The sequence below is a fragment of the Astatotilapia calliptera genome, chromosome 17, assembly GCF_964374335.1.
Source record: "Astatotilapia calliptera chromosome 17, fAstCal68.1, whole genome shotgun sequence".
NCBI classification, from domain to species: Eukaryota; Metazoa; Chordata; class Actinopteri; order Cichliformes; family Cichlidae; genus Astatotilapia; species Astatotilapia calliptera.
In genome coordinates this window covers 9,409,198-9,423,794 of record NC_137438.1, presented here as the reverse complement: position 1 = coordinate 9,423,794, position 14,597 = coordinate 9,409,198, and the positions used below count along the sequence as shown (strand labels likewise).

The 14,597-nt window shown below is 43.8% G+C and overlaps 1 protein-coding gene across 4 annotated transcripts; it reads right to left on the bottom strand.

The window, feature by feature from the left end:
• Positions 1-3,497: 3,497 nt before the first annotated feature.
• On the bottom strand, positions 3,498-9,364 carry kng1 (kininogen 1). Of its 4 annotated transcripts, none has more exons than XM_080291733.1 (9): positions 9,143-9,364; positions 8,853-8,949; positions 7,761-7,907; positions 7,330-7,446; positions 7,138-7,213; positions 5,638-5,807; positions 5,430-5,540; positions 5,259-5,357; positions 3,498-4,291 (listed from the first exon to the last, which is right to left on the bottom strand). In XM_080291733.1, the coding sequence occupies exons 2-9, from the start codon at positions 8,916-8,918 to the stop codon at positions 3,902-3,904; spliced, it is 1,176 nt and encodes a 391-aa protein (XP_080147859.1). In that variant the 5' UTR covers positions 8,919-8,949; positions 9,143-9,364; the 3' UTR covers positions 3,498-3,901. The 4 variants fall into 4 exon arrangements, with proteins under 4 accessions (XP_080147859.1, XP_026002376.1, XP_026002375.1 ...); XM_026146591.2 differs by having other exon boundaries at positions 3,498-4,294; positions 9,143-9,362; XM_026146590.2 differs by having other exon boundaries at positions 3,498-4,294; positions 8,853-8,952; positions 9,143-9,359.
• Between the last annotated feature and the right edge of the window lie 5,233 nt (positions 9,365-14,597).

Here is a 14,597-nt window from a genome sequence, read left to right as displayed (position 1 = left end):
TCAATTTTCAATTTTTTTATATTCACAAAGTAAGACTGATGTTGTTGTTTTGGGGGGTTTTAAGCTTTTTTTTCCTTATATTTAACATCTAATTTGGCCACCTGATTCGTTGTGGCTAGTTTACAGCCCTACTTGGGATAATTTGTTAAATGATGCAAAATGGAAAGCGTTAAAGTGCCAATATCACATTTGAAAAATGGGACCTATATTAAGCCTCTGGCTGTTTGTTTGTTTTGTTTTGTTTTGTTTTGTTTTGTTTTGTTTTTTGGCAAGCAGAGGCCCTGGGGAATGTCAAGTCTTCCTCTTGATTAAAAGCCTTGGCATCACAGCACAACACTGCACACTGTTGAGCCCTACAAACTCTGCCTAAGCAAACCCTGACAGCACTAAGTCAAAAAGCATGGCAGGCTTAGCGAATGATTTGACCGCCTTAGCGGTCCTTTTGACCTTGTTAGACTGGCGGGTCTTGACACATCTCTCATTAGAAAGTTGCTAAAATGTTGAAGTATATTTTAAATTGTGTTTTTGAAACATTTGATTTGAGGCTTGCAGTCTTTTGCCAAGTGGAGACACTGAATTATGTTGGTCTTGTATTTTTGTTTTTTGGTTGTTTGGGGATTGTTTTGTGTTTTTTACATTTGAAAATCACATTGAAATAGTAGCATGAGTGTCTCGAGGGGGAGGTTAGTTAGTTACGAGATGAAGTCCTCAGAAATTCAGCTGGAAGCCTCTGAAAGTGGGCGCTGGCTCAGCAGATATTGGATCATTTATCCAGGTGGCAGAAAATGTATTGAAAGATGAAAAATTTAAACAGATTGTTTGCACTTTGGGGCAGCTTGGGGTCATGTGATTGGCACAATGAATATTCATATTAATGCTCAGTTTGTGTGTACAACCCAAGACGTGAAAAAAAGGTATAAAACCGTTTTGGGTTGGGGGGGTTTGGGTGGGGGGCCTATGAGATACGAAGAAGAGTTAGCAGTGTTACATGAAGCAGCTTGGAAACTGTTGTTCCATAGTGTCTTTTGGGCAGGCCGTAGTTGGTGGAACTCGCAGTGTGCTCTGCTAAGGAGAGAATGTAGTATTTTACAAGAAATGGAGCCTCTCACGGTGCATGTAGGAAAGACACTAGGACACTACAGTATGAGACCCGGCGTGTCTGTGGGGAAACAGTCTGCACTTTGCCGCTTCAACTGCTGATTGTATAGAAAAGCCAAAGTTGTGTTCTGTCGCGATGCGGCGCGCGCACGTGCGTCACATCATTGCAGCATTAATGGCTAGAATGTATTCAGTCGCTAACATTGATGACTCATCTTTTTGCATCAGTAACGTGTTTCTGTCCCTACACAGCAGGTCATCAGCACAGAACGCATTCCTTTGTTTTCTCTACGTGCCAAATCGGACAGTATCGCTGATGTCTGCAAAAGCTGATGCTTGAACAGTGTCATGCAGTGAGGCATATTACAGACTTTTACAATTTAAAAAAAACAAACAAAAATACAAAAAATATTGTGGTATGCACTTAAAGAAAAACTCTAGTTCTCAATGCCTTTTTGTCCAGAAGGACTCTATAAGAAGAACGTTAGCCTAGTATGCATGCAGCATAACCAGTATGTATGTAAGATGTACATTTTGAAGCAGCATTAAGCAGTATGTATGTACAGTTACAGTCTAGCCTTTTTTCTATGGTAGGCTTCATGTGTAGTGTTCTCTTTAGTATCCATGTACTCTCCAAACAAAGTGTGCGAGCGTGTGCGTGCTCCGTTCTGTACAGGTTGCAGAGCTTCATTGGCGGGCTCCAATGAAAACCCTACACACTGTGTGTATGTACATGTTCTGCCTCTGTGTGATGACACTAGCAGCAAAGGTGTCTTTAAATGTTTTATAAATCATTTTCTCTCCTGGCTGGTTTGTGCCAGAGAAGAAAAACAAACAGACACACAAAAATGCTGTTTTTTTGCATCATTTGCAAGGAAACATAAATGAGGGTAAACTTAGATTTTTTTTTTTTCTTTTTCATAAATTAGTCGTTTTACTTGAAGCACCATGAATCGAAACCACAGCTGTATTTTGTCAGTTTAGATTTGAGGTGTAAGGGGTCTGTGTGTGTTGTACCGATTGCTGAAGCATTGGGTACAGGTTGCCTGTTTGACACCCTCAGTAAATGTTAGTGATGCCCAGAAATGCATTTTCAGCTAATGAAGAACTAAAGTTGCGCTTGAGTTCAAATTTTCTGAGATCAGGTGGCAGCTTTGACGTCACAGGGGAAAACGTAGGGGGAAATGTGGGCGTCTTCTTTAGACCATGCTCGTTTAAAACGTCTTCTAATCCCTCAGCTTTGGTGCTGAAGTGGTGCAGTAACTGTTGCCCTACCATTTTCTCCCTGAACCGATTTTTTTTTTTTCTATCCTTTTAACCATAACATGGCTCAGCACAGGTTCAGATTTACAAATCATGCCATCACAGGATCTGATTTCTCTCCATTTGTTTCAGTTTAACTGTATGATTGGGTTATGTGCAGGGACAGAGTATCACAAAGATACATCTCTGTTGTTTTGCAATCTTGCAGAGTCAGCTGACGTCAGAGATGACTGTTGGTTGTCTTTAAACCCCCTATGTGTCCAAAGAACCGAGAGCGGAGGGAAAATGGTTCACTGTGACCATAACAACACAAACACCAAGCGAATGTAAAAGTCTGCAGCCTCTGTGAAGACTATAGTGTGCTGCCTCTAGTCTGAGGTGTCTCTGTTACTGTTCCTATTTGTTTACCTGGTGTTCATGTTATTGTGTCCACCATCTTTTTAATTGTATGGAACCCGATATTTAGAAATGAAGCAACGACGGTCCCTCTCTCTCTCGGTGAATTGAACAGATGTGGAAGGGTTTGAACACTTAGACTTGCAGGGAATAAAAATATGGACAAAATATGTGAAATATTGATCATTTATATTCAATTTGGAGGTTCGGAAGTGTCTCAGACTCTCACACATGGCTACATGCTCTGTGGTTTCATTTTAATACTTTTTTCTTTGTTTTTTGGTATGCAGTACTAATATTTCCATAACATACCATGTTGTCAGAACTCTAGCCTATACTATGAATGAATGTACGCCGGGCCAATGTATTGTTACTCACAGCCTACCTGCATGATATTGGGTGAAGCTGAATACTCTTCCTGCTGCATTTTGTTTTCCTTTTTTTTATATTGTAGTCTAATAGGCAGCCATACAGACATTTATAAATGAATGCCTTAAGTTTGCTAGTTTCTAGGACAAGTTTGCCCTCACAGTAACCTGCTTTTTTATTTATAAATGTATGTTGTGTTTTGTTTTTGGGTCACTGGTCGAGGAGTAAAGGTTTGTACCCCGACTGACTGACTTACTGACTGACCGACTGACTGACTCATCATCTGAGTGTTCTGTGAAGATGTACAAATAAATTTGTTAAAGATTGACCCAGCTGTGTTTGCTCTGGCACTACAAACCTTGCAAAACATGAACATTTTCCACCAAATTTTAATTTTATTTTAAGCTTCAATGTGTAAGCATTTTATATTCACACATAAACCAGCACACAAACTGCTCTATCCTTTGATGAACTCAACTCTTTGATTCCAAACAGACATCGCTTTCTTGAGAGCCGTAAAATTAGAGTTCTGTCTTAATTTCAGTTTCTTTTCCTCAGTTTTCTTAAGACTTACAAGACCCTAAAAAAATTTTATTAACTGAACCCATCTGTTGTATCATTTGAAACCTGGCATCTTACAAGACGATCATCATCTCCCAAAACTCCCTGCAGCAACTAGAGAACTAGTCTGCAACAAAAACAAAAAACAATCTGCTGGAAGAGCGCAACAAGTGGAAATTTTCTGTTATGAATCTGGCTCCCTTGAGGAAAGAAATTATGACAACAGGTCTGTATTGATGAAGGTTCCATCTGCTGAGGGCTGTGGAGAAGCCGCTTCTACGGTAGCCTTGGTAGGAGCTGCAGAGTGGTGAGGCTTCAAAGCTTTCCAGGGCTTGGATGGGCAGTGGAAGAGGTGGTCTTTCGCATCTGCGTCACGTGAAACTGACGGTGTGGCAGATGTGGTGTCCTCCTCAGATGATTCTTTAGTTTTAGCTGTGGTGGGGGGTTGTGAGGGTGAAGATGTAGCTGTGGCATGGGGTTTGACTGAATGTAGTGTAAAGCGATTTGGGGTATTATGGTCTTGAGAAGCGCTATGCAGGCCATTACCATTACCATACAGGAAGTGCCTGAGAGGAGACCAGCCAGGAGGACGACGCCTGGCGAACTTCTGAAGAAAAAGCAAAGGATTTATAAGAAGATGGACTCTCTAATGGACCTTCCTAATCAGTGACCTCTGTGCAAAAGTCTCAAGCCATACCTCATTTGTTTATCATTTAATTCCAAGTAGCCTGACTTTCTTGTAAATTGTTGAAATGCTCTTGAACTGCAAGTATTTCTCCAGGCTTTCTTAAGGTCAAATATTTACTTTGGACATTGGCTGCTTTTTCACTCATATTCAGTCCAGTCCTTCTACCTGATCATTTCAGAAGAATATTCTTTCATTTGTTAAGCCACTTCACACTAACCTAACATAAAAAGGAATGAGCGAGTGTTAACACATAACAAAGAACTTAGCAAAGAACCCATTTTAAATTCTATCCTGGCTTCTCAAAGTAAGAACCACAAATCTTCATCATTTCCAGCCACAAAACCAAGATGATTTTCTTCATATAGCCGTACTTTGCAATAATTTGGGATCAACTGTAATGTGACAAAAAATTCTGTTTTCTTTTTAAAAATTATTTCTTTTCTGTACGTTGACAGTGATTTCTGCGGAGTGATTAAAACAGAGCGTCTAATACGACAACCGACTGAAATGAGAATTCAGAGCCTAGTTAAACTTTTCCATTAAAGAAATGTGCTCACATTTCTTTTTCATGCAAACTGGTGCGTTTCTTTTAGATGGATAACACTTAATTTTCATAATTATAAAATTAATTTCCAATAACTTAGATGAAAGACTAAGATGGAATAATTTGAGGTGCACAAATTGGAAGGTTGGTGGTTAGATTCCCAGCCCTTCCAGTTCAAAATATCCCAAAGCAACCCAGATGGTAAACCCGCTGGTACATCCAGTGGAGTGGGAGAGCGAATATTAGCCAGTGCAGTTACTATGTGAATGGTTTTCATTTATTTCCTGCATTCTTGTCTACTCGCTCATGTTTGATCATCCTGTGAAAAGAGGGACTTACAGAGGGTGGCAATTGACCCGGTGCACACTCTATGTGGGCCTGTGGTGGCTCAAGTCTCCAAGGTGCTACATCCACTGTAGAGTTGCAGTTGGCATATTCCTGCAGATGCACAGAACACACAGTGAGAAGCACATCTTGGCTGGGGTGATTTGTGCATTAGTTTTGGTTTACCAGATTATTTTCGTCTGGGATGCATATCTCGTTCAGGTCTGTGTGTTCAGCCTTGGAACAGACGGTCTTCTTCATGTCAAAAATCAGCTTAAATCTGAAGCCAGCAACCACCTACACAAATACACGTGATGCGTAAAGACAAAAAAGGAAAGAAAAAGAGATGCCTGTCCTCCCCATTTTCCCTTCACTTCCATGCCACCTGCTGTACCTGTCTGGTGGCGTGGCCAATATTGTGCAGACTGAACAGGTGGGTAGAGTCAGACATGGAGTTGTACTTGGAGATGGAGACAGAAAGGGGAACCTTAAGGTCCTCGGAGTCTACATCGATGAGCTCTGGGCAGCCCATGCAAGATGCTTTCTCAGAAACGATGTGCCCTTCTACAGTGGAGAAAAATCTGAGTCATGGAAATGCATAAGCTCATATTCCAATAACTGCTCAAGGTTCAGGCAAACAGAGTTGGTTAAAGCTTTTCAAAAAGTGTCTAATGTTATTTATTTATGATGTTTTTAATCTAGTTAATTAATTAAAGAATGCCCCGAATTCAGGCTCCCTCTGGATGTGTTTAGATCAACACGACATGATCTCAGTGTGCTTGATGGAACACAAAACAGTCCCAAATAGTCTGTAATACAAACAGGCCAGTGAGAGAAAATATACTTTTTGTTTGTTTTTGGAATCTGGCGGTCATGGAGCATTGGGAGGAAAGCAAAGCCTCTAGAAAGCAACCCAGCTGCCTAATGGTTAAGACACCAGTGGGTATCTCCTAAAACCCAGTCCTGAAATCCCTTCCCAGGTGCTTTATCCCCCATACACACCTTGACACATGTGACCTTATACTTCACATAATGGTGGGTCGGGGCAGTGCCTCATAAAGGATCTGTGACAGAAATGACCGCATGCCTTGATTCACACCTCGGTTCATATGACCTTCATTGACTCACATCAGCACCAAGTGGGTCAAAAATGATCAGGACCACCTCCAAGGACACACTCCCACCAGGGGTTAAATACCAGGGACTGTCCTTGGGTGATTAAACTGAAGAAGAACTGAATCAAAAAGTCCACCAGCCTTCATTTCAAGCCCTTTTCATTTATCATTAAAAACTAGTAAATGTGCTGATGCCACCTATTTACTTAACCTAGCTTACTTTATTTCTTTACAACCAAATCGCACATGAAACAATCAAATACTACTTTAATGTACAAATACAGTTTGCAAGCTGAGCTTTAAAAACCTGCAAAATATCCTGTGAGTGGGAGAGAAAAACACAGGATTGATATACCGAACGCCTATATTTGACTGATTAAAGTCTAGACTGCGTCACTGCCTTTTATGGTGTTATAAGTTAATATTGTGCTTGCAGATAGTGTTGGCATGTTAGCCAATCAGCCCCCTTCTGTTTCCCCAGCAGCCCGCCAGTGCCCATTTCCCTCAGTGACTCACTGTTAGGTGGCTGTACTCTGGTAAACACATTCATGGTGTAAGAACTGTGGATATTTTTGGTTTTGATAATGATTTACGTTCCTTATGTGGGAATTTTGTCTCTAAAAGCAACTGGTTCTGTGTTAAAATGAGGTCCCAGTCAAAATGGATTCAATAGACCATGTTCTGCAGCAAGACAACAAAAAAACCCAAAGAAAAAAACAAGCTTTGAAAGGACTGTTAAAAACTTTAATCTGATGCTGAGTTTATTCACCCTCACTCACCAATCTGGCAGTCCACCTGCTTTGTCTCAGCCTTTGTCTCTGACATGAGGACGGTGGCGTTGCAAGAAATCGGCCCCTGGAGGGACACGACAGACCGTGCGACGGCTTTGTTTTTACTACAGCATTTAACAAGAACTTTAATATTTTCATACCACGAGTTGTTAAATGGGAGGAGGAGCTGATTATTGTTACCTTGCTTCCAGACTGCAAATAGTCACAGTCTGTCCAGGATTTGCTGCTGTCAGCTGTGCACTCGCTCTTCCAGGTAGTGAACTTCAGTGAGTACACTGAGTCTGAGCCATTCTCTGACTGGAGACACACACACACACACACACACACACACACACACACACACACACACACACACACACACACACACAAATATATGTAATCAGTGTGCACCAGAAGTCAAAGTGTCACAGGATCTTTGAATTTCTTGGTAATCGTCCCAGAGCATTGAATCCTCTTGTTTTTTAGCTTTGTAAGGAAAAACAGCCACAAGCTCAGTTTTAGTTGAATCCAACAAGCTTGATTCCCACTTATGTAACTTACGTAACAAAAAAGCTCATAAAATCTCACAGTATTGTTCTTCATGGTAACACATGTGTCTGCAGTCACTGTACCTTGCTGGCTTTCAGTATCTGAAAGAGGGCCAGCTTATGGCCGGTGCTCAGCCTCTCGTTGAATTTGTCCACAGCGCTGTGGACAGCCTTCTCCACAGACGGGTCATCACAAAAGATCAGGACACCAGACTGGACCTCCGCTGCCTCCTGGATGAAAAGAAGGAAGATGATGCACAGAATGATTTTTTTAGAATAAAGCCAAAATGTTTTTGTAAATACCAATAGGCTCATTTCTTTTAAAATTGACAAAAACTGTCGTGTTTTCCAAAAGTGTTGTGATTTGTCTGATTTATTTTTAGCTTCTGTTTCTACATTTTTCTGCAATTTACTCAGAAGTAAATAAGGCTGTAAAACTTCATGTGTTCAGCTTTCAAAAACGTTGAGGTGACTTACTTTCCTTATTTGCGTATATTCACAAGTTATCCTTTAACTAATACTCTGCATGCAGGACTTTTCAGGTCAATACCCCGATATCAGAAAACAGCAGAGCACTTAAAAAGGTGCTGCACCACATTTGAAAGGCTTCTAAATTGTGGCATTGCACTGCAGCTTGTGCTAAAGTAAAAGATGTAAATGTTTCTTCATCCTCAGATTATCTGCAAAATGAAATTGCGTCATTTCAAAGGGTCACAAGAACTGAAATAAAGTACAGTACAAACAAGGCAAAGTCAGTGACCCTGCAGGTTTGTACTGCAGTGGATTTGCACTCCAGGATCGGAATAAGGGAGTAAGAGTTGATTGTTATTTGCTTTTTGTGGTTTTAAGACATCCTACTTATGTACTGAGTGTCCAGATTACCAAACTAGTAAGGGAATCTACCAGAAACTATAAAAAGATGAAGCACATATCCTCCAATTCCCAAAGTAAGTGATGCTCTTGCTTTGACGTGAGGCATCCGACAAACTTAGCAGTTCTGTTTTTAATACTTTTAGCTTATATTTATTAAAAGTATTTAAAGATTTTAATGGAAGATCTTTGCTGTGGTGTTTAAAAACATCCTCTTTTATTTGACAAAACGATCTGATCACCCCCAAGCAGCCTTATTCGTATATTCTAGGTTTCAGAGCAGGAAATCTGGTGTTTCCTCCTTACCTGCCCAAAAACTGAGCACAGCAGGCCCAGCAGGCCCAGCACACACAACCCCACTCCACTCCTCATCTTCAGATCCTGCTGGATGTTTGACTCTGTTCTGCTGTGAGACACAGAAGAGACAAATATCACACACCACCAAACACTGTAAGCCTCAGGTAACCACAGCGAGGCTGAAATGACCTCCAAATAACCTCCGAACACTGATAACTTTCACCGGATCAATCTAAAAATGCACTCCTGTGCACAATTTGCTCGCTTCAAATTATTTACTATAAAAAATGTCCTCTTACAGTTTCTGAAGGTGTAGGCCTGCTGTCGATCCCGCTGAGCTCGTAGAGGAAAAAGTCCACTCCTCTCCACACTGGGATGGACGGCTGAGTGAAGATCTCCTGAAACTGTGGGTGGGAATCGTCAGAAAGACATTGACACACACATGGACACGTGCACAGGGGACAGGAGGGCACAACGGACAGGAGGGACACACACACACACACACACACACACACACACACACACACAGAATAATGCTCAGAAAGCTCGGTCAGTAAAAGGAAAGTAAATGTTTGCTCATTTGTTTGCCCTCCTACCTATCGAGCAAATGTAACAGTCACTGTCTCAGAGATGAAGGCAGAGAGAAAACTATAACTCCTCACATTAGGCTTAGTGACTGTGACATTGCAACCATTAACACACATTAAGCCACATAAAGTAGAGCTGACTGGCACTGACTGTAGGGAGAAGGAAATTTTAGTGTTTAGGGACCCCTTTGTGTGCGTTCAGTACTTTGTGAGTGTGTGTGTGTGTTGTGTGTGTTTTTAACTGGTACTTTGCCCCTGTCGACCTTTATCCTGAGACAGGGGCAGAGTTAACTGGAAATTTCTATTTGCAACTTTACACAAATTTGGTTTTGGATCCTCTTGGTCCACAAGAGGAACTGTACTAAACTGGTTCAAAACATACGTAGAAAACAGGAAATACTTTGTATCAATAGGTAACTTCACATCTGAGCAGACAAGTATCACATGTGGAGTTCCCCAAGGTTCCATCTTGGGACCCCTTCTGTTTAACATCTACATGCTCCCACTGGCACAGATTATAAACAACAACAAAATAAACTATCACAGCTATGCAGATGACACACAAATATATATCACAATGTCACCAGGAGACCGAGGCCCTGTACAGGCTCTTGGTAAATGCATTGAGGAAATCAATGACTGGTTGTGCCACAATTTTCTCCAGCTAAACAAAAACAAAACTGAGGTAATAGTCTTTGGCGCCAAAGAAAAACGATTACAGGTCACCAGAGAACTTCAATCTATACATCTAAAAACCACAAACCAGGCGAGAAATTTGGGTGTAGTGATGGATGCAGACCTAAACTTAGAAAAACACATTAAGACAATAACAAAGTCAGCTTACTATCACCTCAAGAATATATCAAGGATAAAAGATCTGATGTCTCAACAGGACCTGGAAAAACTAGTCCATGCATTCATCTTTAGTAGGCTTGATTACTGTAACAACATCTTTACAGGTCTACCTAAAAAATCAGTCAGACAACTACAGCTCATTCAGAACTCTGCTGCTCGAGTCCTCACTAAGACCAAAAAAGTGGACCACATCAGTCCAGCTCTGAGGTCCTTACACTGGCTGCCTGTCCGTCAGAGGATAGACTTTAAAGTTCTGATGCTGGCCTATAAAGCTCTGAATGGTTTAGGACCAAAATACATCAATGACCTCCTGACCCAGTATGAAACATCCAGATCCCTCAGGTCATCTGGATCCGGTCTTTTATCAGTTCCCAGAGTCAGAACCAGACACGGAGAAGCTGCATTCAGCTTTTATGCTCCTTATATCTGGAACAAACTCCCAGAAAGCCTCAGATCAGCTGAAACACTCAGTTTATTTAAATCCAGGTTGAAGACTCACCTGTTCTCAGCTGCATTTGAATAAAGCACCAAATCCACACTTTAAGCTTAAATTTCAAAACTTACATTTAACTACTGATTTTATCTACTGTTCTGATTTTATCTGTTTTGATTTTATATACTGTTGTTTGTTTGTTTGTTTGTTTGTTTGTTTGTTTGTTTGTTAATTAGTTAGTTAGTTTATTTGCTTGTTTTAATCAATTTTAAATCATGCTTTTTATTTGTTCTTGTTTCTAATGTCTCTGTAAAGCACTTTGAATCACCTTGTTGTTGAATTGTGCTATACAAATAAACTTGCCTTGCCTTGCCTTGCCTCTTTCATCAACTGGTTAAAAATATTATATAATTCCCCAACAGCTTGTGTCAGAACAAATGACCAGACATCCTCCAGCTTTTGTCTCTTGAGGGGCACCAGGCAGGGATGCCCACTCTCCCCTTCACTGTTTGCAATTTTTATTGAACCACTAGCAGCAGCAATTAGACAGCAATTGGCGCGAGATATGTGAAGACTTATCAAAGTGTCTGAAATGTAACATTCCAACTTCCCCCTTAGTGTGTTTGTTGGGCAGCTTAGATAATGTCACTTCAGAAAAGAATATCGCCCATATGGTTTTCACTGCCCTATGCATAGCCAAGAAAACAGTCCTCATGAACTGGAAAAATAAAAATAATCTTAATTCTAACCAATATAGAAATTATCTATTAGATTACATTAGTCTTGATACAGCCTCTGCCACCACATCAGATCAATTGCTCTGGGCTCCTTTGATCAGCTCCATCACCTAGTGGGGGTGGGGGGTCATAGTTTGGTCCCGCCTTCACTGTTGTGATTGGTGTGGGGGTAGGGACAGGCTTAGGGCGTCGGGGGGTTCCCCGGAGGCATCTTCCTTGGGGGGCTCAACCCGGAGTAGTGGTCATGTCCGGTTAGGGGCTCTGTTGGCTCTCAGGTGACTGTTTCCTCGTGGCTGCGTGCAGCGGGGCTAGGGGAGGGTCTGTGCTGACGGACATGGGTTACTGACCTGGTAGCTTGGCTGCCCCTGGGTGGGTCCGGGATGGGCGTGAGGTTCTGGGGGCGCTCCGTCTCTGGGCTGGGGCCCTGGCCGGGCCTTGGGGGCTTGGGTCCTGGTTGATGTGTTGCCGGGGTTGTGGGCGGGTGGGTGCATGGGGGCCCAGCCCTGGCGCAGGGTGCCGCCGGTGCGTCGAGCCACCTGGGGGGCTCTTCAATTGGTGGGGGAGATTGTCACATCTTGCAGGAGCTTTCCGCTCTTCAGGAACTCTCTCTGCAGGAGGGGGAGATACAGGAGAGGTGGAGGAAGATCTCAGCCTGGGTGTTTATTGTCTTATGTAGTCTGGAAGATGAGTGGATGGTGGGGTGGGTGCAGTTTTCTCTGTGGTGGGGTTGGGTGGACTGTCCCGGGCTCTGTGGGGCCGGGAGGCGCTGTTGCACTGGGCCCCGGTCTGGATGGGCCTGGGCCCCCTTTCCCTGGCGGGTCGCGGAGTATGGGAGTGCCTACTGGGGTCAGCGGGGGAGCTGGCCCCAGGGAGGGGTCACTTGCGCCTCCCTTCCTTTCCTCCCCATCTCCAGCTGCCTCCCTCTTCCCGCTCCACCACAACCACCCACACATGCAGGGCCTTGGAGTAGGGGTATGTCACCAGGGTGCAGAGGAGGCTCCCCCCCCCCCCCCCCTTCTGGCTGCCTCTGCCTCAATTTTATCCCACAACTTAGACATTCACATTACTCACACTCTCATTACACATACATATAGGATCTTGGGGGTGGGCACGATACACGGAATCCAAATTACCATCAGGGTGTATACCCCACCCCTGGCGCCGTTGCCCACCTCTCAATGTTAAATACACGTAGACACTGAGGGCTAGCAGGAGGGACCATGCTCTTACCTGCTGCTCTCTGGCAGGTAGCTCCATGCCCTCCTGGGTTTTAAATGCACCTTAGAACACACATGCATCAACACTACAATGAGCGGGTGGAGGGAGGTTTGGAGTCTTCTCTCACCCCCGTTCTCTGCGACCTGCTGGAGCGGGGGGGCTAGGAGGAGGAGTTGGCCGTCCGACTGCGGTCTGGAGTGTGGGGCCTTCCTGCTGCTGTGGAGTCGGGGCGGTCTGCCTCTCCCCACCGCAGGGAAAAGGGTAACACCACCTGGGTCTGGGTGCAGTTCCCCCCTCCAGGGGCAAGGGTACCTAGACCTGGTTTGTAGAGTACGCTTGGGGAGTGTGATCGTGTGTACAGCGTCTCTTTATGCCTGTCTCCACGTTGGTTGAGTGTGGAGTAAGTGCATATGAGAGCATGAGGGTGGGAATGGATGTTTGTGTCTGTGTGTGCCTGTATGTCTGTGTCTATATGTCAGGTTGGGTGTCAGGCGCCACCTCTCTGGGGACATCTCAGGCCCTTCAAGGTTTGGAGGCCTATCTCCCCCTACCACCACTTCCCCTGCCAGTGGCGGACTCCCTCAGACATCGGTGCGTTGGTGGTTCTTTGTGTCTGGGGATGGGCGTCCAGGTACACACCGGCTCACTCCTTGGCGGCCACTTATCGGGGCCTGGAGCCTGGGGCTCACTCGGGCCATTTCGGAGGTGGGGTGCCCCCGGCCTCTCGGCCTGGGGCTCGGTCACTCAGGCACAGCTGACTGCCGGAGGAGATCATGGGCGCGTCACTGCAACTCCCCCTGGCTTCTGCTCCGCGGCTGCTGAGTGAGCCCTCATCTGGGACTCTCCTCAGCTCTTTCTGGGACAGTGGCGCGGCTGCCCCTCTGTTGGTCTTCCTTGGTCTCTTGTATTCTGGGGGCCTCTGGATGTCTGGAGTCTTGATCTCCTCCATACCTGCTTCATGCCCTGGAGGACAGGGCTGTGGCCCCCCCACACCCTCTAGCAGATCATTACATGAAGGAACCTTTTAAAAAAACAAGCGCGTCCATGCTCACAGGTGTACACACGGGTGATCACACCCACAAACTACACCCTTTTCGGCTCCTACCTCAAAGCACACTGTGTTCTGTTGATCTTATGTGCTGCACAATAATGTTTAATATTTAGTATTTACTGTCATATTCCCATATATCATTGTGATGTTGTTTATTCTATTACTCTTGTTCTCTTCTGCTTGTTTTCTTTTTTCTTTCTCAACAGGTGATCCAGGTGATCGACATATGCATTTTCCTTTTCTTTTTTTTTCTGCCCGTTCTGTTGGTTTTTGTTTTTTGCCCTTCTCCCCCGTCCCTCTTCTCAGCTGTTTCTCTTTCCCTCTTTCTTTCTCCCCTTCTTTCCTCCAGTCAAGTCTGTCCCGTATTCAGCAAGTGAAAATAAAATAAACAATAAAAAGGTGAATCAAATGGACCATTACGGCAAGGCTGGGATGGTCAATTTGGTAAAGTAAATCCGTTGGGCATCTTTCTTTGCCTTTAGACAATAATTCTGATGGCAAAAGAGCCAAACGGGACAGGCAAAAAAAAAAAAAAATGCTCAGAAAGCTCGGTCAGTAAAAGGAAAGTAAATGTTTGCTCATTTGTTTGCCCTCCTACCTATCGAGCAAATGTAACAGTCACTGTCTCAGAGATGAAGGCAGAGAGAAAGCTGATGATATAACTCCTCACATTAGGCTTAGTGACTGTGACATTGCAACCATTAACACACATTAAGCCACATAAAGTAGAGCTGACTGTAGGGAGAAGGAAATTTTAGTTTTTAGGGACCCCTTTGTGTGCGTTCAGTACTTTGTGAGAGTGTGTGTGTTGTGTGTGTTTTTAACTGGTACTTTGCCCCTGTCGACCTTTATCCTGAGCCGCACCGATTTCCC